Genomic DNA, 24,930 nt, shown 5'->3' with positions numbered 1-24,930 from the left:
AGAAACAGTGAAACTCAGCAATCCTTAGTGTACTGCATCTACGAATACACACCCCCCAGCAACAAAATTCACGCCGGTGTGGCAAGCAGCTGCATCTTCACCAGTGCTGCTGAATCTAAACAACTAACAAATGAAAAGAGAAAGTGTAAGTTCATTAACCTTGCAGGTCTTACCTGTGCAAGTATGTCATTCATTGCTTCACTAGAATCATCATCATTTCGCCCTAGAATCCTTAGTAACCGCAGGATTCGCACCTACACGACAAAAAGAAAATCTCACTCAACAGAAATCTTTTACATAAAGGCCATGAAATTCAGTGCTTGAGCAGTGATAAAGAAGCAAAATGAAAGACTAACTGTCCATTTCAAAGCATAATGCAGATTTGGTTCTGTTCTCAATAAGATCTTTAACAACAGTGACACACTAACACTGCGCTCTTTTTCTTCTCATAGGCCAAAATTGTTAAGAATACATTCAGCGTCAAACTAGGCATATTATTGCAGGACCAACATTCATTGTTTCTTCTTGTTTTGCCACAACTTAGCACATCATAGGGCATGACACCTTCTGCTTAAACTAAAACAGGTGGCTTTCACTAAGGGAAATGTATAACATTTACCCAGCCTACTCCAAATCAACACTGCTGCCCTATGGTAACAATCTTGTCATACTTATGTCTCACAACATAGTGCACACCTTAAAACTATCCATTACTGATTGAATCATTTCTTACCTGCAAAAAGGGGTCACTGATCCCAGACACATCATGCTCTGGTGAATATCCAGACATGATAAGGTTCTTCAGAATACGAACTAATTGGGGAACAAGCTGTGAAGAAGAGAGTTGTCAGAAATATACTATTAGGTTGTTGCTCCTTCTGCCCTATCTTTGAAGTACAGGTCCAAGAACAAATCTTACATTTGAAAGCAAGTTGTCCTACAGATTCCTCCTCAAAGTTCACCTTAACATCTGGAGACTGTTATACAAATATCTACAGCTTAAATGTTTCTAGTCATTTCCTATCTAAGCTGGAGTCTGAGCACCGTATTGCATCTTTAAAGTACTAAATCTACCACAATTTGAGAAGCAATACCTAAAAGAAAATATCAATTTCAGCCCCCCCTCGTCATGATAAAGGAGGCTGCTAAGACTGTTAAAGTAGCATCCTTCCAAAACTTTGCTTGGGAGATTTACCACATTAGCTCCAAATTGATTTTTAGCATACATTCCCACATAGTACTTATCACCGGTTTACACAGAGCATCAGGCAAAAGAGATTTGATCTTTCCAGGTACTGCTAGAATTACAATAAATTATTAAGGATTCCTTTGAGTTTGATACTCCATCCAAATCAGCCTCTCAAAGAAAAGCTCAGTAATCTGCAACACATTCCCTCACAGGAGAGTAACATGCAAGTGTACTGATCTGCAAAAATGTTCCTGGAGCCCTGATTAACATTTGCTTTGCCTTCTAACACACAAGAATGTTATCAGGACTGAGGACAAGGCAAACAAAGGAAAGCACTACAGCCATGGAGACTGGTTGAGGGCCCCTCACCAATCTTCTGTACTCAAATTTCACTGATAAAAAACACCAGCAATGGAGTTGCACTCAGTAGTTCTTTGGCAGCGCCATAAGACCACATAACAAGTGCTTACACAATTCTTCTGTTTCCTTCTGTGTAAAGGAATTACCCACAGCTGCCCTACATTTAAGGTAAGGCACAAAGCCATCAGTGGTAACGAACACTCAAGGCTACAGTGTGCATGCACAAAAAAATCCCTAGAGATCCCCAGATGAGGGCTTGAGCAAAATAGGATTGTGTTTTGAGAAGGCCACAACTGAGATCCAAGGCTGCTATGGGTAGAGAAGTCTAGTGACAAGACCAGCACACAGAAAGCATTAAGACAACTAACCTAAGCATGTGGCATTAATCACAAACATTATCTGATACCGCATCACAAGAGGCAAATTTGTACAGATTCAGTGCAAACGTGCAACATGTACAAGAATAAAACCTTACCTTTTCGTTCTAACACAGAACAGGATTCCAAACAGACAAACAGTACAAAACAGATGAAGCAGGTGTTAGAGACATATCAACTTTATATAATTCACAGCATAAATAACCCAAGGGACCGCTAGAAAAGTAAGTACCTTGTACTTACATTGTGCAGTCAGCTTTTTTTTTTTTAACCAGTAAGACTACCACCTATAAATGAACAATTAGTACCAGGGATAGCTACTTTCATGTATCCCTTTCATTCCTGCTCTGCTGTACACATCAGGGCAAGAGGAGATGTACGTCAAAGTGGTAAAATGCATCAATAGGACAAACTGTTTGAAATCCCTAGTGATACACACAAGTCAATGAAGAACAGTAAACTGGGCATGAAAACAAACAAACCTCTTTGAGACACGTGAGAGGAGCAAATGGCCAGTTATGTTTATCAGCTTTGACCAATTTCTCCTTCTTTGACCAAAAATCAGATTAATTAAAAAAAATAAACAATGAAGTTCCCACATAGTCTGATAGTCTTTAATATGGCAATAACACTGCACAGCAAATTACAGCAATCAATGTTAGGAAAAGTGTGTTAAGGGCAGAAAAAAAAGCAAACATTGCTATCAGAGGGGGAATGATGTTGACACTGAAACCTCTAAGTTAAAAAGAAAAGTTATGTAATACAGAATGCATCAGAGGCAAACTTCCAATTGAGAAAATAGAGCTTCCACTGGTATTTTTGATGTGAGCTTATACAATTAAGTGACAGTGGTTAAGGAATTCAAGTGCATGTGCCTTTTTTTACTGCTTTACGATTAATACATGTACACTTCCCGATGACACGGTGCAATTAGGTATGAAGAGCAAAAAAAAAGGGAACATCAGCCAAAGGGGACACTAACTCTTAACTGTAGGGTGCGAATCATACTAACTGTGCAGTCTTCAAGAGTAATGTTTTGTAACTTACCCCCTTCTTGGACAGGGCTAGGCACTCAGAATTCCCACCTTCCTTTATTGTTTTGGTAACAGGCAGGTAGTAAAATTAAATTCTTCAGTTGTAAGGATTTTATTTTAAAAAGGTGCGTGCTTCAGTTCCACTTCAGAAATTAAGAAGCATCAAAACCAAAACCAAACCCATGAAAATTAATTCTTCAATGCTATCAAATTCACACTTACCTTTCTAAAGTGTGCAAGCATGTCTGGGCTTCTCTCACACATCTCTGTGAGGAGGACTACTGATGTGTGTAGAACACCTAAAAACCAGGGGAAAAAAAGAATCTCTTCACTTCATTAGCTCTGAGCAAATAAAAACCGTAATGAAGTGAAAACAAATCATACAAAACAATCTCCTCTTTAATCTAACACATATGCTTCAAAAAGATACTTGCAGCTGTGCCCAAGGGAAAGCTGATGGCAAAGTGCATGTCTAAGATCAGCAACTAAGAGTCAAAGGAAGAGACAAACTAGACTCGTATATTGTTTAAAGAAACTTGCACATTAAATATACTGTTAGACAGTAACAAACACGTAAAATAAGATTTGAGAAGGGCATAGCGATGGGAAGAAACAAATAATAAAAATTCAACTCGGTAAATCCCTCCAAATAAAAGGTTTCAGCACTGAGTGTGCCATACACAGAAAACAGTATAGTCTTGCTAAGCAGACTCAGATATTACCGTGGTTCTTTTCATTCAGCAAGTTTTTGGTGGCTGGCAGGAACATCTCCATAAGTTCAGGCACCTTTCTAATAACATGAACAGCACACAGTGCTGCCTGTATGGGAAAAACATTCAGTTAGTATGCCATGCAATGACAGTGAGACACTGCGAACATTTAGCACAGTGTTGACTAACACAGATTTCATGATATACAGAGGCTTGAAACATTTACAGCACATTTTTCCACTCTGCTACAAGTGATACTAAACAGCACCACAAAAGAGTTTAACAAAACTTCCACAGTTGAGAAGTAAGAAAAAAAAACATTGAGTTGCAAAGTGACACTTGCACTAACAGTAGTTCATTTGAAAGTTATTCACTTCAGAGCCATGTTAATCACTATGTGGCTCTGCTTTTAACAGGGCTACTTCAGCCTGTCTCATTGTTAGGGAGGGAGGGGGATAATGCATTGAAATGAAAAGTTAAATTTATGTAAAATTAATGGCTTGTTTTCTTTCCTTTGTGTATGATCACCTCCCCACAAAACAGTTTCCCCTTCAGGTGACAGGTCCTATGAAAAACAGAAGTACACTTCAAAAAGCTTGCCTACCTCTTCCAGGAAACACAAGCAAGAAAAGACCCTGTTCTTTGTAGCTGTCTGAGAATCAAGTGCACTGACTGCCTCTTCCCAGAATACATCAATACCTCTCAGCACTGCTGTCTTGCCTAAAATCCCATTATTTCCCACAACCTTTCCAAGACAACAACAAAATATATTTTAAAAGAATAATACTGTTTATACTTTACAGATGCTCTTACATACTGGCTAACAATTAGAAGTATAGAGCTGGAGCCTGTGAACAGGCGGGTACCCATAATACAATCAATAACCCTAAGATACAAAGCATGAAACTAGAAACAGATGCCTCATCTGTTGGAGTCTAGCATTCTAGAGGACTACACACAGACATGGGCTTTGGCCTCAGCTTCTCCTACGTGCTTCCAAATATTCAGTCAGCAGTCCAAGCTGTCTAGTGTTCCAGTTATTAGCAAGATAACCCACTAACCTCAAGTTTCAATCCTTAACAAAACACTCAACAGTACCTTCTTCCTAAGATAGGAGTTGGATGTTTTGAGGAGCTTCTCAACCTCTCCTGCAAGGTCTCTGCACATTTCTGAAGAGCCCATGCAGCCAAGAGTGCAGAGTGCCAGCCCCTGCACATACTGCGTGCTGTGGTTAAGGTCACTGCAAAGAAGAGAAAAACAAAGAAACAAACAAACAAAAAAAGAAGACAGTCAGCATGTGCACAAGTCCTGAATATGCAAAAAAAAAATGCTTCTGTGTACAGCCACACAGCCATCTGCACACACAGGCCAGAAGAGATCTCAATGCTAAGCTATTTGGGACTAATACAGTTTCCATACAGCAATTATAACAAATTATAGAAGCTGACTTCCAATCAATTTTCAATCAAAACACTTGGTCCTCATGTCACCACAGAATCCAGGATTCATTCACAAATGACTAAATTGTGAAGGAAATAAAAATACGGTTCCTGTCTGGGAGGTGAGTTGCACAATGGGAGAGCAGGGGAAGCAAGCAGTCTGTAACCAGCTTCGTACAACATGCAGAAAAGCAAGAGAGCATTCTGCTTGTAACACCAAGAAGTTATGGCTACATGCAAATAAAAGAACAGACTACACCTGCCATTAAAATAGGTTGATTTTTCTTTCCTTATCTTAGCAATGTTTTGGCAGCTATACATAATAGTGAATACAGCAAGCACATGCTGCTCCACAAGGGTGTCCACTTGTTTGTATGGAAGATCTAGGTAGTGGTTATAGGACACTGATGAAAGCACGAAAAAGCAGCAGGAGGGGAAACCAAGAGAGAAAGCCATAACCTTCCCACCACTTAGGTAGGTTGCCACTTTCCAGTTTTGTTTAGCTTCAACCTGACTCATCACAGGTTCATCACAATCAAAATCATTGCACCCTTGCCACACAAATTCATTTTAGCATAAGCAATCAGAAAAAAATGTTAATATAGCAGCCTAGCTCTAATGGAAGAGACTCACAGAATGAATGGAATCTTTTTTTTTTTTTTTTTTTTTAAACACAACAAATGGTATTTTACCGTGTCTGACTAGATTACTTTGACCATTCCATCCCCTTGTTTTTATTTATCTTAAGACAGCCTGCAGAGCAACACATTACCATTCTAGAACAGTAGCTACATCAAGTACGATTTGCCATGTACACCTCTGCAGGACCAATGAAATTTTGGTATTCTCTTCCTTCTAAGGAACCTAGAGGATCATTCAATACAGTACGAATCTACAACAATCTTTTATGGTCAACAGCATGAAACAGATTGAGAATAAAAGCTTTCTAAAACAAGGGGGAAAAAAATATCAGTGTCAGGAGCATAACTCCAGATCCTGAAGCCACAAAACACGTGTTGATAGAGAGAGAGCTGGTACCCTTACTTCTTGATGCAATTGGTCATAAGAAGATGGACATCCTGTCTCTCATCCAGCAGCAACATGGCACCTAAATACCCAATGCGCTTGTCTGTGAATTTCTGAGAGGCAATGAGCTTGAGGCACTCCAACTGGAAAAAAAAGAAAAAGAATTAGCTTAAACTATTTCTCAGCTAGAAGAGTTTGAACTCTGATATTAACTAATGTAGGTCTCTGGTAGTATATTTTTAAAAGTACATTTTACTTCCATTTTGATGATATGGAAAACAAAGGCTGAATGACCTGCCCAAAGAACCCAGCAATGGAGTAGCAAAATCAACAGTAAGTCTGCTGTCTTGAAGAAACAATCCACTGTTGACCTTCCATTACCTCATATACACCAGTTAAGTGAGATCAGAGCACAGAAGAGAAAGATAACACATATGGACAAGAATCATCAGTTTAAAAAAAAAACAAACACTTGGAAATCCAGAGAAAAACCTCAAGAATACGTCATGCTTGATATACACTGGATTTTTTTCTTTTTTTTTTGCACTTCAGTGGGTACATCTACCCAGGGAGAGAATCACTGCTCTCTTAAGATGTCAAAAACAATTTTGATGTTTATGATCTGTAACTAGTTAAATTTTAGATACAGATACAGTCAGATATACTTAAGTTTTTATGCTGTCCTGTAATTCTGTAACTTCTGTACAAACTTCAGAAATTTTAGTAAACTCACATGCACTGTAGCCACTACAAACATCCCTTGCGTCACGTAGAAATATATCAACTCTGTTCTAAAGTATAAAGGAAATTCCTTAGATAACACATCTAGCTGCCAACTTACACTCAGATGACTTCAGTTAAGCTGCTAACCAATTTTTAACCTTAAAATGTTCTTAGTTCAAAAATATAGCCACTAACATTACTACACACTGAAATATCTCACTCTTAACAGGTAATTAATCACATACTCATACTCACCAGACTGCAGTTTAACTACTGCTCTGCAAGACACATCTGCAGCAAGGAGCAGACAGCCTGGGTAAAGCAGACTAAGTTTCATAACAAAATACATAAGAACAGGTTCCAAGTAGAAAGTGCCTTTATCATAGTCAAAACTAACTAACACAGATTCAGAGGGTGTATGAGGACAGACCTCAAAACACCAAAAAGCAAAACTAGTCTTGCTCCAAACTAGCCCATGCACTCAAAACACACAAAGCATACTGGTACACACATAGCATAGCAGCTATGAAGACTAACCTACCTGTCCAAAATGTGCAGGGTATCCCAGCATGTGCATATACAGCAGCTTTGCCACATTTCTGCATCTGTATGTGTTATCTTCCTCTCGGAAGGATGACCGAATAGCAGCACATTCCTTTTGAATCATTTCACGTTCTTCTGCCTGGGTTCTTGCTGTCCGGATGGTCCGGATCAGCTCCCGCAGTCTGATGGGGGCTGGCATCCTCTGGGAGAAGAAAGAAAGAAAGAGATCTATAAGCCTTCTACTGTATCTGACAACTTCATTATGGTCTCAGTTTAGCATATTCTTCTTTCTTCCCTTACAACTACATAAATGTAAGAATTAAAAAAAGGCAGCCAGCTCCAAGCAGCATGGTTAAAAACAAACCTAAAGGCCACAGGAATCTACTGTACCTTCGAGGAACAGAAATTTTCACAATTGCCTTTCGAGAAACAGAAATTGCTAAGCTTTGAACTAGCTATAAAGTGAACATTACATGATTCCCAGTCTGGAATAGGTAAGAACACTACTCAGCAAGGCATGTTCATATTTTCTGGCTCTTTCTGACCAAACAGCCCCTCACATTCCAACTGCCCAATAATTTGCACAGGATACTTCAGAATGAGAAACTTCAGACTGAACTATTAAAAAAAAAAAAAAAAAAGAAAAGGAAAACACAGTTTTAAATGTCTTGTAAAATTTAGGTAACTATGCAAGAGTTACTGCAAAGTAAGCTAGAGCTCCTGTTTAGCATGTGCTTTTTTGTTGGCAGCTGTTGTCTGGACGTGCTGCTTTACTCTGTAGTAATTTAGCAAAAAGCAATAAACATAAGTGCACAATGGCACTGCAGGCTGGTAACACACTGACAGTCACAGCCCGCTATGCAGCCCCACAGCCTGTCTGTGGGCACGTATCTTTGGAGGTGAATGTAAAAAATTACAGGATGAGTTTTGTCTATTTCAGAAGTTATTCTGGAATCAGGTAAGATGATGCCACCTCTCTAAATTCATAACATCTGTTGAGGTTTAGCTTTCTATTCGATGTGCTGTGTTGGTAGAGGTCTTTGAGGCTCCTATAAAAGTTCCTCTTAATTAAAGTTGGTCCCTCACTTCAACTCAGATCGCTCTTTGACATGAAGAACACCATCTAACAGTTCTTCAGTGTCCTACATGGGCACAGACGGGAAGAAGATCAGAAACACAATGGCCCTACCAGGTCTGACCACAGCAGCAGGATCCCATGGAAGGCTGGAAGAGCCAGGTCAGCATGCAAACAAACACTTCTGTTCTATTGCAGTCTGCAACAATTTGCAGCATAAGAACTTCTAAAGCGAAAAGAAATAATGCCCAGTAAAATAAAAATAATAAACAAATGACTCTGTTTTTATTTTGAATCCAGGTGAACTTCCAGAATCAACAATATTCTGCAAGTCACAGCTGGAGTTCCAAGCACAACACAGGGAAGGTGGTTCATTTGTTTGTTCTGCAGTTTCAAGTCCTTGTTGCAGCTGATGCCCCAAATAGTTCAATGGAGATGATAACAAATTACCTAGTTAGTAATACTGAGGAACTCCTAGTTTTACACACTTCCATGGCTACTCCTCCCCCACCTTTTCAATCCGAGACCTGCAGACCCACATCTGAACCAATCCATGACTGGTTATGCTTATTGCCTTGTCTGCATGGTCCGCAGTTCTCCTGCATCCTTTCCGAAACAGGGGAGGAAAGCATGGCACCCAGCATTTAAAACATCGCTGTGCCACATTACTTACCAAGAGTCCCTTCTCTTGTTTCCCCAGCCTCTCCCTGTGTGTGGTTGCTACAAAGTGTTCTTTTTATGTAACAGTCTGACAAACCCCAAAACATCCCGCTTAAAGCCCAGAATTTTAAGTCCAGTCCCCATTCCATAGCCCCTCCCCTTCAAACACACTGTCAAACTGCTTTTGACACTGGAAAACGGGGAAGAAACTGAAATAAAATTAAAACACCACTGCAGGCTGTTACAATCGGAAAGATTAATGCAGTGGAAGGGCAATACAGGAGTGTAACAACAAAGGGACCAGCACAGACAGGATGGCATTCCAACGGGAAAATAAAGGAGCTCACCCATCTCCAAAGACCCAGGCCCACAGGAAAGACTCCACTAGGAGGAATCTCCAACCAGAGATCCTTCCCCAGTGGCAGTCAGCCCTCAGTGCCTGGATAGGGAGCAAGGAGACATGGCTTAGTACTTTTCTGTAGGTATGGTAAAGGGAGGATGGTTGGACGAGATGATCTTCTACGTCCTTTCCAACCTTGTGATTCTATGATTCTAGGATTCAATGAGTTCCAGGCGAGGTGCAGCCAGGCTCCGCCGCTCCTGGTTGCACAACTCAATTCCGTCACCTGAGCTCCCAGGGCTGGGTTGTCCTTCCCCAGGTGCTCAGAGGTTCAGGCCGTCACTCAACAGTTACCAGGCACAGGCACACACCTCTGCAGCCCACAGGCAGTAACTTCATCATCATTAATAACAATGTCTTTATTAATAATCACTTATGTGTACGCTCACTCTGAAAGAGGAGATTGATCCCACTCCTTTCATTGGTCTATGAACAGCATCTCCAGGACCCATCATGACAGATGAAGCCATCTGTACATCTGAAAACAGTTGAGCTTATGAGGCACAAGGCAGCGTGAGCAGACAGCTCTGGGAGAGCCAAGATGGAGCAGGAAAGATGTGAAGCGTGGCCTCCTACACTAAGTCACTCTTAAGTGCAGAACCATCAGGTTACGGACCATCTCAAGCTTCTGCTCCTCAGAACAGCAGCAGCAGCAACTACAAGTGAAACAGCTGCTTTGTTTGTCTGCAGATGTTTACAGACTGCAAATAGATTTTAGGCATCGATCTGGTTTGATATCACAAGTCCTTCTGCTCTCACGTTGTATTTTAAGGGTTTATGAATTGCTGAACACCATCTCCAGTGATCCGTTACAGTAGGCAGCGCTGCTTTCCCAGCCCTTCCCATTCTGTGGGTATTTCCATAGAGGGCTTTGTTTGCCCAGTAAATCTGGCTCTGGACAATGGAAAGTAAACAGACAAAGCCTAAATCACTTCAGCCAATGGAAACAGCACCAAATGAAATTACCATACACGTGAAGCACAGCCTAAGAACCTTCATTGTGTGTCCTTCAGAGTTAAGGCAGGACTTCCTCATTCACTGAGGAGGCAGAAAAACCAAGAGCCAATACTGAAGATCCAGTAAGATTTCATTGTCATCATCCATTCATTGAAACAAGTACGTAAAGACATTTGTAAGCATGGATTATATTATCAACAAATCACGGTACAGAAACTATTTCCTCTAAACAACACACAGGCAGTAAAGCAAGGAACCAGCAATTCAGAAAGCAAAGGAGAAGCAGCTCCTCAGCTCTCACAATACAAAGCAATACCAGCCTCACGCTGCCCAAGAAGTACATTTCACTTCCTGTCTCAGAAACATTAAAATGATCTCACTACATAGTAGTGAGCCTAGATTTTGACAGTCCTCCAGGCTAAAGCCAGCCAGAGCTGCACCTGGAGGAGCCACATCATCCTCAGGAACTTCAACGGCAGCTCTGACACCACCGGCCACATCAGGTGATGCATCACAACGGTGTTGACACAGATCTAGAGAGTAAATGATTACAAAGCTGGGAGAAAACAAGCCAACAGGGACTGGGGATGATAACTATCAAATCCACAGTGCTCTGGCCTGCAATTCTAAGTCACATGAGTGCACACAATTAGCTTTTTTTTTGAAGGCTTGGTAGAAAACATCCAAAGTAGAAAAACAATCAGAAGAGCTTGAATGGAGGCAACAGGTTTGCACGGATATTCCTCCAGGATGTAAAACATCCAATTCACACAAGACAGCAACTAACCTGCCAGGTACACACCTGACCAGTCTGCATTTACAGCTGTACAGCTAAGGGGGAAAAAACCCAACAAAAAACCCAACAACCTACACTAAATGAAAAAGAATGCAACGACCCACCTCTCCTGCTTCTGTCAAGAAATACACCTCAGCATCCTCCCCACCGCAGTCAAATCAACAGAACAACAGGAAACACTTTTCCACATTCATGCTGCCAAGCAATCCGTAACTCAAAACTATACTGAGAACTATGACAAGAGTAATAGCAAGGCAGGCACAAGGTCTCATGGACTCCATGGATACGCAGTCAGCACACTTTTATTATGCTGCAGTTGGATAAAAGGGAAAAAGAGAACGAAACAAGGCTCCAACAAGCTCCAGAAGGGCATTATTGACAAGAACTTTTGATTTCCCTGATAGCAGGAGTGAAGGATGGACAACGCGCAGCACGACTGTGCCACAGGCCGGCAAGGCAGTGAAACCTGAACCTGGCAGAACCAGAACTGCCCTAGGATTTGACATGTGAGCACTCAGACTTCACTGAGGGAAGGAACTGAGGCCATGTATTAATCATCTGACAAGAGCTAAAAACAAGAAGAATAATGAAGAACCATGAAATCAAAATATGAAGAGGATGAAGAATTTAGAACTATAAGACATAATAAGCAATGAACTATAAAATCTGTCTCAACATCAGGCAGGATCTTGAAATTAACACAACGAATCACTTTAAATAGTAATAAGTAATACAGTAATAAGTCTCTGGTAACCACAAAACTATTGAACAGCAAACTGCCATTAACAGTAAAATGGCACAGAGCTCTACATTTCAGAGATGCATTTCATTGCACAAGATGATGAACAGAGAGAACAACCATATAATCTAGGAACAGCACACCTGAAGTTTAACTTTATACAGCTTAAAACCTCTTTCAAAGTAGCAAGTCTTGTTCTTCAGGATCAATTAGCACTTTTCCTTCCATACAGAACATACATCTTGTTCTTGTTCCTTCCACATCAACACAAACGGCAACGCAAATTTTAAAAGCAATCACCTCTGTAACAATTTAACAGATCGATATGATGGAAAAAGGTGATTCACCAGAGATGAAATGACGGGAGGATCAACGCGATAGAAAGCTGCTGTAAGGGAAGAAGACTGCTCAGCCGTGTCAGAAGATTCCAGGTTCACAGGGGAAAGCTCCACCAAGGAATCCCCAGGCACAGATCCTCCCACGGCACAGTCAGCCCTGCAAGGAGCACTAACAGAGGCAGCCAGGCTCCACCCCCTCCTGGTCACGCAACTCAAACACCTGCTCCCTGGGCTCACCAGCTCCTTTCCCCAGGTGCTTAATCACTGGTTCTGTTCCCATTCAGCCTCCTTCCTCATTCTGTTCTTTGCTACCCATAAACTCCAGAAATCGGGGATTATCTCTGAATACCTGACAAGAACCTAACAGTAGGAACCACAATTTGTTTCATACTTTATCAGCTTGAAGGCCTTATTCTTTAAGAAGCACTTCTCCTGATATGCAAAAAAGAATGAGATATCCAACTCAGATTAATTCCTGTGTTTGGGCAACTGGTGCCTAAATTCATCCCTCTCCAACTCAGTAACTCCTCACCAAACCAACCAGGAAGGAATTCCTCCTTCATGAAATTCCTTCTTGGTAAACTATCCAAAAGTGGAATAAAAAACCCACGTCAACCAGCAAAACAAAAATCGTAATGTATTAAAAACACTTCATTGTATTATACTTTATGCTTCTAAACAGGTACTTTCTCCTCCCTTGCAGTCCTTTAATAGATGTGTTTGTACTGCATTAAGTTTGAAGATCTTACTTAACAGGCTATTACCCCCAAAATACGTAAACATAGAACCTTGCTACGGACCTGCTTGAGAATACCACCGCATCCAAAGGCTGTTAGCAGTTAACGTCTTATACCTGCAAGCAGCACCTGACCCTGCTGAAACCTCACACATCAAAGTACTCAAGTGCTTCAGTCAACCCACAGCCAGCCATCAGGAAATTAAGCCTCAAGACCCTGCCCCCAAGTCCTGCAATCCCACTCCTTAAAAAACAACACACCCCGCACCCCCACTTTTGCGAAGTTACGTAATTCAAACCTCCAACTGCAATCAGTAACAGAATGCCCCTACTTCCTTCATTAGAACTGATCGAGCCTCCTGAACAGGAAAAGAAAACAGAAGGTATGTCTGGATAGACTGTGCAAAAGGAAAACGTGCAGTGGTTAACCTGAACAGACCAAACAACACTGCCAGGGGGCTTCACACCATCAGACACCTGAAAAGAAAGTGGCACAATGGCAGTAAAAAGAGAAATAAAACACTACAAACAGAGACCAGACTGGCAAGGAAAAACTAAGAAGAAAGAGATACCGGCACAATGTTTAACATCATCCATATTTATACAGAAAACAGCACGCTCCCAACCAAGCAGCACAGCCATCATCACTGCCATCATCACTGCGGGCAAAGGCAACACACAGGAGTTCCTAAAAAGCAACCAACCATACAACATTCAAAGGGGAACGTAGCGTGTGTTGAGAAAAAGCTATTTCCTACAACACAGGTAAATAACAAGTGGAAAATAAGTAACATAGGGATATCAGAAAGAAATTAAGGCAAAGGAAATGTCAAGACAGAGAATGATAAGACAAGGAATCGGAATAGTCTGCATTATACAAAGATGGGGGGCTTGGGAATGGAAGGAAGCATGGAACACGCCTAAAAACGGAAGCTGAAAAAGCAGCGGCAGAGGATGTGATGGTGCAACGTGCAGGTACACGGACAGCAAAAGGCAGCACAGGTAGCACGCAGGCAGGGCAGCACGTGTGTCACTGCTTCGAGACTGAACCACACACCTTCCCCTACACTGCACTACAACAAAGTGCTGTACTGCCAGGTGCCTGGAAATGCTCATTGTGGACCTTTATCTACAGCATCTCCAAAGTGCCAGATCAAGGCAAATGCCACTAACTGCAGTGATATTAGCAGATATTCGTTTGCACTGCTTCTTTCTGAGTAACAGCACTGTGTATGTTTAGTGACACCAAATATCATCCAATAAAGTAACACAACCATCATGATCGATGAGACTGTTTTCCTCAAAGAACATCCCAGTGTGATCCAGAACAAGTTCACATGGCTTTCAGACCAAAGATTTTGCGCTCTTATTAAACAAAACAGCTCATCTCTGTCTGAAGATGCACAACACCAACTCAAAAACATTAATGTAAAGGAGGCATCAACTTCAGAAGCCTTTATGCTCTGAAAGGCAACTTCCCAATCCTTAACCCATGCAGTCTGTCTGCATGCCTAAGAACAGACAGATCCAGCTCCTTTCTGCTGCTCACAGCCTTTTTATTCCACAAACGAATGTACCAATCTCATCAGGTTACAGTGACGCTAATTCAAACCTCCTATTGCAAACAGGCTATCAAGATTGGAAGGATCTACCTGTCACACTCACTCATCGGCCAGGACAGTGCCAAAAGTACGGACCAACTCCGCTTTGATTACGGTGCCCCTTGAAAAAAGAAAGGTCAGATTAAAAGTCACAGGAACAAAGAAATGGAAGAGAAGAGAAGAGAATGTCCCTCTATCAGAAACACTAAAATAAAAAAGGAACCTGAAAGCTGTTCTACACAGCAGGGCCAGGACAGCTGGGTGCCTCACTAACAGACCCTCCTTTCTGCCGTCAGCTCACAGGAATTGAAGCTCGTTCCTCTCCTCCTCCCAGCGCGGCAGAAGCGAGGGCTCACCCTGCACAGTGCCCTGAGGAACAAGGCCTCCCGCCTGCATCCAGCTCACGGGCATCCAACGAAATGCACCGTTTGAAGACAGGACAAGCAGGAAAAAGGAAAAGTTTTGTGGTAGAATGGGAATGCTCCCTGTCTGCAGAGGAAAAATACAGTCTGCAGAAAGGGGGAAGAAAAGTAAACAAGCGAACGGAAGATCGAGATTGATGTTACTGCAATGAAGAACAGGGAAAAAAATCTTCAATGTGTCATTTTAAACACGGGGTGAATGGAGGATCGCACAGACAGAAATACGCCCCGCGCTGCTTAAGGCGGTGAGCGCCAGATGCCGCTTCTGGTCCCGCACGTGAAACGCCCTTGGAAGCGCTTCCATTTAACTCCGTATTTTTCCATTCGCTTCAAGCTTTCAGAACCGAACGCAGCACGGAGCCCTGAGAGCCCCGCAAAGCGAACGGCGGTGCCGCCCTCCCGCTGCCGAACCAACGCCCAGCGTTCAAACGAGCAGGGTTTGCCCTGTGGCTCCCGAGGAGGAGCGGGGAAGGCTCCGAGAGGGCCCCGATCCCCGCGCCGCCTTCCAGCCGCCGAGCGCAGCCCGCCCGGTCCCGGCGGATCTCCCGCCGCGCTCCCCGTTCTCCACGCGGCGCCGCGTGTCGTTACCGAGCGCGGCCCGGCCCGAGCCCGCGGCTGAGAGCACAAGGCCGCGAGCCGCGCTCCGTCCCGCCTCCCACAGCCCCGAACGGGCGGCACAGAGCGACGGGAGGAGCCCGCGGGAACCGAGCGAGGGCGGGAGGAGCGAGACGGGCCGCGGGACGGGACGGGAGGACACAGCCGGGACGGGCCGAGGGACGGCGGGCAGCGCCCCGAGCACGGCGGGGCTCGAGGCTCCGGGCCGAGGGATCCTGCGGGACGAGGCGACGCCGACAGAGAGCGGGACCGGGCACCGCCGGGAGCGGGGGACGGAGCGGAGAGAGGAGCGGGAGAACGGGCGGGCGGCGCGGATGGGGGCGGCGGGCGGCAGCACTCACCGGGCCGGTCCCTGGAGCGGAGGCAGCGGCAGGAGCCGGGCATTCAAAATGGCGGCGGCTCGGCCTCAGCACCGATACCGCAGGCGGAGGGATCCGCACGGCACGACGCTCCTCGCGGCCCCCCGGGATCCGCCGGCGTCGGTCCCGGAAAGCGGCCGGGCGGCCTCAGCCGGGGCGGCACCGACAGGAGCGGGACGGGCGGCGGCGGGCGGCGGGACGGGAGGAACGGGCCGCGCGCACTATTTGTCCCGGCGGAAGCGCACGAGGCTCCGCATCGCGAGCAGCGCAACGAGATGCCGTGGCAGTCGCTGATGACGTCACGGCGGGGCGGCCCCGCAGCGCGACGCCAGTTACGGACCGAGCGGGGACGGGGCGGGGCCACGCGGGGAACGTGCGCGGTGTGCGGGCGGGGCGGGGCGGGACGGGACGGGACCCGCGTGTGCGCTCCGGGTGGGGCGGCACTGTTAAAGCGCGGCCCGGCGTGTCCGTGCGCCGCGGGCAGAGCGCGCTGCCCACCGGTCCGGTTGGTTTTGTTCGGTTTGTTTTGTTTTTCGTGCGGCTTCTGGGGAACGGGAGGGAACGAGCCGCTGCACGGCGGGGCTGAGCGCACGGAGCGGCACCGCGTGAGGAGCCGGAACGAGCCGCCGGAACCCGCGGAGCTTTGGGCACCGTAAAGAACAGCGAGTGCCGCCAAACACGGGACGGAGCGGAGGAACGGAACGGAGCGGGACCGGGGGCTGCGGGACGGGAACGGCTGAGGGGGGCGGGATATGGCTGCGGGTACCGGGACGGAGCTCAGAGCCTGAACCGCACCGGGCCGGGATCCGAACCGGGATCCGAACCGGGATCTGAACCGGGCCGGGCTGAGCCGCGCTGCTCCGAACGGCCGCCTCCCTCACCCGCCCCGTGTCCGCTCGGTGCCGGTCGCGCTCTGTCCCGCCCCGCAGCCCGCTCCGCTCCTCTCCTCCCGTCTCGCACCGCCCCGGACCCGTCTCCCCGGTAACGGACGCTTCGGGCTCCGCTCCTTGTCCCCGCCCCCCTCCACCCCCCCGGCCCGTGAGGCGCTTCCGGCGCGAGGCCGCGCGTCATCGCCGTGCGCCGCGGGGAGGGGCCGGGCCGGAGGCGGCGGTGGGAGCGATGGGGCCGGTGTGGCCGGTGGGGGTCGCGGAGGAGGAGCCGGGCGATGGCGGGTGAGCCGCGGGCCGGGCCGGGCGACGGGCGGGATCCGCGGGGCCGGGCTCGGGCAACCTCCGTCCCCGGGGCCGGAGCTCCGCAGCGGGGCGGGGTCCGGCGGGTCTCGCCGTCCGGGCGCGGGGTCGCGAGGCTCGTCCCCGCGGTTCCGTGGTTCCGTGGCGGCGGCGGGGCCGGGGCTCACGGCTCCCTCTGTTCCCGGTGCAGGTGAGGCGGCGGCCGGCGGCGGGGATCCGGGAGCCGGCGTGCGGCAGCCCCTGCGGGTGCCCCCATGAACCAGCGTCGCGGCCGGGGCTGCCGGGACACCGTGCGGCGCCATGAGAGCGGGCCACGAGCGGAGCCAGGAGTGTCTCCCGCCAAAGAAGCGGGACCTGCCCGCAGCCAGCGCCGGCACGGAGCCGGGACGGGCGGGGGGCGCCCAGGCTTCGGCCGAGGGCCCCGAGTGGGCCCGGACGGGCGGGTCGAGCACCGTGGCCCTGCGCTACGGCCCCGGGGAGGCGGCGGAAGCCGTGGCGGGGCTGACGGTGGACCAGTACGGGATGCTCTATAAAGTGGCGGTGCCGCCCGCCACCTTCTCACCCACGGGGCTGCATCCCGTGGTGAACGTGAGCCCCCTGACCCCCACCTTCAACGTGACCTCGCCCATAATCCAGCACCCGGGGCTGCCGTATCCTCCCATCCATTACGCCCAGATCCCTCCGACGTCCCTGCAGCTCATCGGCTCGCACTACACGGTGCCCTATGCCGTCCCTCCCGGTTTCCTGCCTAGTCCTCTCCTGTCTCCTTCTAGCAACCTCACCACCTCTCACGTCCCCCACTTTGTGCCATATGCCTCTCTCTTCACGGAAGAAGCTGCTCCTTCCCCCCAGACTACCTCTCCTACCCACAGCTTCAACAAATCTGCTCCTGTGGTCTCTCCTGGCCAGATGCAGCACCATGCCGGGACCCAGCCGCTAGATACCACACCAGGTAGGATTCCTGTTTATTATCAGATGTCTCGCCTCCCACCTGGGTATTCAGGATACGAGACACCTTCAGCAGGTGGAAACCCAGATTCTTCTCAGCAAGACAGTCCGCTGAGTTCGGAGGTGGCTGCTGCCAATGGTGAACAGAGACATCTGGAGCACGGTGTGGTGAGGAGGACCGGTGAGGCAGCGGATTCTGCCAGCAGTAAAGCTGAAGACTGTCTGCCAGGGTCTGCAGTGAGATGTGTTGTTGATGGACAGTTTCTTTCAGGTTACCAGACGTTCAGAACAGAGGTTTCTGCGCCAGCACATAGAAGCACACCAGACGCTGATCTGGAGGTTCAGAGGGTGGTGGGGGTGTTGGCCTCTCAGGATTATCATGTTCTGGCAGCCCAGAGGAAAGATGACCCGAGCCCTTTAAACCTTTGCCATAATATCCCTGATCAGCAGGGGGAGTCGAAGAACATTTTGAGGAACACGGTGGAAAGGGGCGCTGCTGAGACGAGCCAGTCCAGGAGTCCGTACGTTGCATCTCCTGAAGAGAAGGTCAGACAAAGACAGTTAACCAAAGGAATGGTGATAGCTAACGGCAAGCCAGTCCTGGTTCCAGCTGGCTCTGAGCCCATCAGGTCTTCCATTTCAGAAGCCCTGGTGAGGCAGAGCCCAATTGTGCAGGCTCAAGGAGGCGTGCTTGACAAAGACCTGGCCCAGCTACAGCCACCCAGCTCTTCTCGCTTGCCTTCTCACTTCATGAAAGGAGCCATCATCCAGCTGGCTACAGGGGAGCTGAAACGAGTGGAGGACTTGCAGACTCAAGACTTTGTTCGCAGCGCAGAGGTGAGCGGAGGCCTGAAGATTGACTCGAGCACTGTGGTGGATATTCAGGACAGCCAGTGGCCCGGGCTTGTCACGTTGCATTTTGTGGTTGGGGAGCAACAAAGTAAAGTAAGCATTGATGTGCCCCCAGAGCATCCATTCTTTGTGTATGGCCAGGGCTGGTCCTCCTGTAGCCCAGGGCGGACTGCTCAGCTCTTTGCTTTGACCTGTCACAGGCTGCAAGTGGGTGATGTCTGCATATCAATCAGTTTACAGAGCATGAATGGCAACTCTGCTTCTCAGGCTAACTACCCTTTCACAGATCAGTTGATATCTACTAGGGAGAGATCTGAAATAACTGCTCAGGGGTCCAGAGAACCATCTGACAGAACTGCTGAAAGGAAGACCCAGACAGAAAGGGAAAATGCAGCTCAGAGCTCCCATGAAGAACCTTCTCAGCCTGAGACTGGCAGTCAGCACAGCTGGACAGCCCCAGGCTTCCAAAGATACAGCGTGCAGGCAGAGGAGCCGCGTCACTCTCTGCTCCGTCCCTCTTTCATTCCCCAGGAGGTCAAGCTGTCTATTGAAGGGCGTTCTAATGCAGGGAAATGATCCCTTTATGGTTGTGAGCGAGGGCATCCCCTGTGGGTGAGCCTTACCTATGTCGGGTGGAGAAATTGCACAGACTTTGTGACAGGTTCACCAGCAAGACTGCTTTCTGCCCTGCAGAGCTGGATTTATTCCAGTTCAGCGGCTGACCAGTTCCTCTTGGGGAATATGGGGGGCTCCAGTGCCTCAGGAAGCAGCAGCAGGCCGGCTGGGGTAGAGAACATGGATGTGCTCATGAGCTTGCAATGAGAGCATCCAGAGGCTGGGCTTTCTTGCACCTCTCTGAATAACTGATTCCCCGCCGGGCAGGGTCTAAGCATTCAGGGAAGGTAGGGAGATGGGAAAGGCAGACATGGCTTAAGGTAGCAGATGAAATTGCTGAAGATTTTATTCCTCCTTTCTCTTGATGGGGAGAGATGGGTCTCCTTTGGAGTTTAGGGGGCTCTACTCCCACAATCCCCTTTCTTCACACATGCACTTTAAAAAGACCGTTCACCAACGGAGCTCTTGAGGGCAGGACGCAGGTGCTTCTCTGATGGTTCTGTTTAATGTCTCTTCCACTGAATCCAACTGCTCTTTTTGCAAAGAATGTACAGAAATTTCCACTAACCACATAAATTCAAGAGGAAGGACCAAAAGGATGGGTTTGGGTGCAGGTGGATAGAGAACTTGAGCACTTGAGATGGGACACAGAACAGGAGACTTCAGTTTCCTGCTATGAAATATTTTTATTGTCACCAAAATTATTTAAGTATTTGCCACCAAATCTAATCTTCCTTCCTATGTTAATAACCTTGAAAACAAAAACCTCTTGGGCGTATGGCTTTTATGCTTAGTCTGCAGGTGAATGGGGTTATGTTTTTTTATGTTGTGTTGTTCTTGTTTTTGGAAAGCGAGAGTTAAACATATTTAACATTCTCTAGTGAAAATGAAAATGCATCCTTCTACTGTAAGAGGACCGAGACTATTGTGTAATTAAATCAGAAGCAGAACTTTACAGATGGCTAGTTCTTCCCTGCAGGCAGCCTTCCGAATAAACTGTAGACAACAGACAAGTGTTTTTGCATGTGGAGGCAAAGTACAGATCTTCTGCTAGGGACTCTAAAAATACCACGGCATTGTGAGGCGTTTTGGGTGTTTTTCTGATCGTTCTGATGCTTCATTTTGGAATTCCTCTGTGGAACTGAGAATAGTCTTTTTCAAAGTGAGATTTAACAGAAGTGTAATAACACTCCATTCAGGTGAAGGCTTCTGTAGTTACACTAATTTAACCTCTCTGGTGCTGCAATATGACACCAGCTGTAGCTGCTTAGATAGAATAAAAAAGTCACTATTTTGTTGAGAATAAGAGTCTTCACCGGCTTAGCTCGGGTTTAAGTGTTCTTTGTGTTAGAGTGCCCATGGCTGTGTTAGGTCCAGGCTTCTGAGGGTTTCTTCTCGGCACGTGGATCCCTGGAGAGCTGCTCCTGATGTTGGCACCATTTTCCATCTCCCTGTTCTCATCGTGCTGAAGGTTCCTGCCAGGCAGCAGCGTGCTGCTGCTCTCACCATCTCCCCGCTCAGCTCACTTGCAGTGCCGGTCCAAATACCGTCCAGTAAGGTGTCCTCTAAATGTTTGGCTTCAGTTGACTGCATGACGAGGATGTTCTGCACAGGTGCTAGGCCAGCTAGAGAGTCTCCTGAATGGTTTTCCTAGTACATTGCTGCCCATTTCTGTTCTTTGACATTCCTGCACCAGGAAAGCAATTTATTTTCAGGCCTTAGTTGAGATGTGCTCCGTTCACGCCTTCAGTGTTTGTGCCTCACAGGGTTTCAGAGTGAGGATGCTGCCTGTGTCACGCGCAGCTTTCCCCCAATGACACACAGCTCATGATCTCATCAGCTGCATTTGGAATTGTACAGAGTCGTGGTGACGCTGTCACGTGGAGGTGCTGCCTCCTTTGCCTGTGGGAAGGATGTTGTCTTCATGACACTGTTTGTCAGTGAAATGTCCCGTCTGGGCCCTGTGCCTGCCTGTCACATGTGATTCACCGTCGCTATTCCCTGAAGTCTTACACAATGGCCTTGACTAATGCTGGTTACTATCTCATGCTCAGGAAATCCAGGTGTCTGCGCCGAGACCAGAAGGCAGCGCAGCCTGGGTTCTCTTGCCCTTCTTTGCATGGTGCATGCAGAGCAACTCAGAACTGTGGCAGGCGGCTGAGGAAGGGATCTTGCATTAAGTACAGCTGATGAATGTAGAAGGGACGTTGGATACTCTGAGTGTTTGCACATCTGAATGGTGCAGAACCTCTCGAGCACCTGTTTGAAGGTGTAAGTCTCGGATAGTTTGTTGAGCCCCCCTTGTCTCTTGTATGTCACTGTACCTACTGCTCATAGAGCCCTGGCACTGGGCAGCGGTCTGAAAGAGCTGGTGTATGAGGCAAGATGCTGCCAAGCGAGAACAGCTCTGTACTTTGGGCAGCTGGAGGGCTGTGCCTGTGCTCACCATGGAGATTTCATGCTGCCAGTCTGACTGTGCCTGTTGAGTTCTGAGCTCTTCAGAGGAGACCAGGATGCGTTAGACCTCGGGGTTTCTATCCAGATTCCCTGCACGTCCCACTGCTGAGTGTGTTTCGGCTGCCAGCTCTTCTGTTCCCTGGAAGCAGCAGCTGGGGCAGTGTCATGGATGGGTGTTAAGATGAAGGATTTTGTCAACTCGGTTGCTTGCCCGGGTGGCCGTTGTCAGGATGGGAACACTAGAGGCCCTCCAGCCCTTCTGAACAGTAGTTGTAATCACTGGAGTCTTTCCTTACTGCATTGGGCTGCAATGCTCATCTCCTGCGGTGGTGGTTGTGTTGTGTTCAGGCTCACCCGAGACAGGGAGTGTGAGACAGGCTCTGCTGTGGGCAGCTAGACCACGAATGAACCCGTGGAGGAAGATTCAGTTTCTTATGTTCAGGAGTAGCAGAGAGAAAGCCAGGAAGAGACTGTGGAATCAGCTGGTTATTCAGACCCTTCTGCAGGCAGAGACGTGAGAGGCTTATTAGAGAAATAAACCATTTTCCTGCTGCTGTTGTGAAGTGAGGCAGATCTGTGGTCTGTCCTACCTGGAGGAGGAGCTGTCCTGGCCTCGGTCTTACCCAGCTGGCACGGAGGTTGTGGGAAGTGTCTGAAGGATGCAGTAACGGGTGTCTGCAGCAATTTGTTCCACCGCATCAAACATTCCTTGGGTTGGCTGCCCAGCAGAAGCCAGGTCTGCTTCCAGGCCCAGCGTACATTGTTCCTCCAGGGACATGAGATTTGCTCCAGGTGACGAGCACTCATCACTACCAGACTATGCAGAGGAAGCTCTGTCTGGAAAGGAGGAAGGCTGCAGAGGTCCCTCTGCCTCCCCTTCCCAGCAGGTGCACAAGTATAATGCACTTTTCACGTTGTGTCCCCGACCCTCCCGTCCCCACCCCACACTTGAAGTCACTTTCCCCAGTAGAGAACTAACAAACCTTATTACTCGGAAAATATTTTAAATGAAAACTGCAGCAGCTCGAGTAGCCCAAATGCTAGTCCCTGCCCATAGCAGTACATGTGCCTTTCCCTAGCGTCACTCACAACTGCTCTTTGCCTTTCAGGCTGTCTTGAGCCTGAAACTTTTGCAGAAGCTGCTCAGATGACTACGAATGCACATTCTATACCGAGTTTGGCCCAGTGTGATCCATGTAGGGCTTAATGTGCTGATGGTTGAGACTCCTCCGTGATCTTCGTGCCTGTCCACATAGGACGGGACTTGCCCCAACGTCCCAGGCTGCTGCTGCCCACCCTGCCAAGCACCGCGCGCATTTGGGTTGCTTTCTGCCCTGGTGGCACCTCAGAGCCCAGGGAAGGGTCTGCCCACACAAAGCAGAGGAAGATGTGTGGCACTGGGGGACCAGCTGGGCTGCCCTGACACAAGGAGGTCTTTGTAGATAAGTGCTGATCCCTCAACTATAATCCCAGTTATGTAATGGCTGTATTAACATGTAACCGACCGCATTGTATCTAAAGCCTTAGAACTAGTCAGGTGCTCCTCTCCAACCCTGCTCCCACCCTGTTCCTCCTACCTGATCTTTAACAAAGCATTAATAATTCTAAGGATAATCTCTATTTTGTTGTGCTTTTTTTGTAACTGTTTTAAATAAATCAATTTGTACTGTATATTTGTACTTTTGGTGAGATCCTTTTTCCTGTTTTACCATTTTAAGTCTGTACTTGGCTACACACAGATTGTATTTTTATTGTTAATGCTCTTATGAATATTCCATTTAACTTGTTGACTCTGTAAACACAGTATATATCTATCTATCTATATATCTATATATAAACCAATAGCTTTTCCTTTGGTGTTTGAGACTTTTTGCTTGTCTGTGGCATCAGCGATCACTTAGATACGGGTTCTGTGGTCTTATACAGTGATCTGGGATCTATGGCTTCAGCTATAGTTTGCACAGCAAAACACCTGCTGGCCGAGCAAAGCACACATCGTAGAGTAATAGCAGCTGCTGCAAAGAGCAAACGGAGCTTGGCATGAAAATGGAGGTAAGAATAAGAGAGATCAACTTTTCCAAAGAGAGCGAGGCCAGACTGGGAGTCATTGTGGAGAATGAGAAGTTAAAACAACTTCTGCGTGTTGAACAAAGTGTGGGCTTCAAAAAAATTAAAAGCTTTTTGCAGCAAGTGCCCACAGGACGGCCTGCAAGGTTTTGTGTCCAGATCAAAGGAGCACTGTGTGCTCCAAAGGCAGCTATTGTAAGCACTGAAGTGTGGCCTTCAGATGGAGTCCCATCAAAAGGATTTGAAAAACCAAGTTGTTTCTGACTAGTCTGCCCAAAGGGTTTTGATGTTTCAGCTCGGGTCCGAGGTGAGATTCTTGTGGCCAATTTCTGACTTAATGCACAGACCGCAGCTCCCCACACACAGATGTACTGCAGGCCTTTGCAGGGAGCGTGGTCTGCAGGGCACCACGTGCAACGTGTGTCACAGCAGTTTGGAGAGCTACAGCTCACTCTTACATCACCATTCTCTTAAATGGAGGATGTATGACTTCTCTGCCCCTTCACTTCCCAGTTCTGCACTAATGTTTTGTCTTTTACAGTCAAAATACGCTTAGGTTTAATTTCCATAGTTGCATAGTTTTATAGTTATCTGTAGTAGCAAGGGGAACATTTTCATATATGTACAAATCCCTGTTACGTTCTGCACTGTCTGCTTCTAGGCTTAAATTCGCTGCTCTCCAGCAGATATTCCCAGACTCGA

The 24,930-nt window shown here is 47.3% G+C and overlaps 2 protein-coding genes across 10 annotated transcripts in view; one reads left to right on the top strand and one right to left on the bottom strand.

Annotated features, from left to right (window-relative positions):
- AP1G1 (adaptor related protein complex 1 subunit gamma 1) overlaps window positions 1-16,384 on the bottom strand; it is a 29,830-nt gene extending 13,446 nt beyond the window's left edge. The window contains exons 1-9 of one of the 4 annotated variants that reach the window (XM_015874254.2): window positions 16,082-16,384; window positions 7,400-7,603; window positions 6,154-6,278; window positions 4,769-4,910; window positions 3,683-3,779; window positions 3,183-3,259; window positions 2,025-2,033; window positions 734-829; window positions 174-254 (exon numbers count right to left, since the gene is read on the bottom strand). In XM_015874254.2, coding sequence (XP_015729740.1) covers window positions 174-254; window positions 734-829; window positions 2,025-2,033; window positions 3,183-3,259; window positions 3,683-3,779; window positions 4,769-4,910; window positions 6,154-6,278; window positions 7,400-7,600 — 828 coding nt within the window. In that variant the 5' untranslated portion in view covers window positions 7,601-7,603; window positions 16,082-16,384. Of the gene's footprint in view, window positions 1-173; window positions 255-733; window positions 830-2,024; window positions 2,034-3,182; window positions 3,260-3,682; window positions 3,780-4,768; window positions 4,911-6,153; window positions 6,279-7,399; window positions 7,604-8,590; window positions 8,703-16,081 lie in introns of those variants that run through there. The other 3 variants (XM_015874251.2, XM_015874252.1, XM_015874255.2) reach the window with 3 other exon arrangements.
- A 782-nt stretch (window positions 16,385-17,166) lies between these two features.
- Window positions 17,167-24,012, top strand: ATXN1L (ataxin 1 like). Of its 6 annotated transcripts, none has more exons than XM_015874262.2 (3): window positions 17,167-17,271; window positions 17,480-18,241; window positions 23,271-24,012. In XM_015874262.2, the coding sequence occupies exons 2-3, from the start codon at window positions 17,590-17,592 to the stop codon at window positions 23,366-23,368; spliced, it is 750 nt and encodes a 249-aa protein (XP_015729748.1). In that variant the 5' UTR covers window positions 17,167-17,271; window positions 17,480-17,589; the 3' UTR covers window positions 23,369-24,012. The 6 variants fall into 6 exon arrangements, with proteins under 6 accessions (XP_015729748.1, XP_015729744.1, XP_015729743.1 ...); XM_015874258.2 differs by having other exon boundaries at window positions 17,171-17,271; window positions 18,509-24,012; XM_015874257.2 differs by having other exon boundaries at window positions 17,171-17,271; window positions 17,480-18,418; window positions 18,509-24,012.
- The last annotated feature ends 918 nt before the right edge of the window (window positions 24,013-24,930 follow it).

This window comes from Coturnix japonica, chromosome 11 (assembly GCF_001577835.2).
Source record: "Coturnix japonica isolate 7356 chromosome 11, Coturnix japonica 2.1, whole genome shotgun sequence".
Taxonomy (NCBI): Eukaryota; Metazoa; Chordata; class Aves; order Galliformes; family Phasianidae; genus Coturnix; species Coturnix japonica.
The sequence above is the reverse complement of the archived record's forward strand: the minus strand, read 5'-3'. Positions and strand labels throughout refer to the sequence as shown.

Coding starts and splice junctions, on each gene's coding strand:
- ATXN1L (XM_015874256.2), top strand. CDS start 17,590: ATGAGAGCGGGCCACGAGCGGAGCCAGGAGTGTCTCCCGCCAAAGAAG.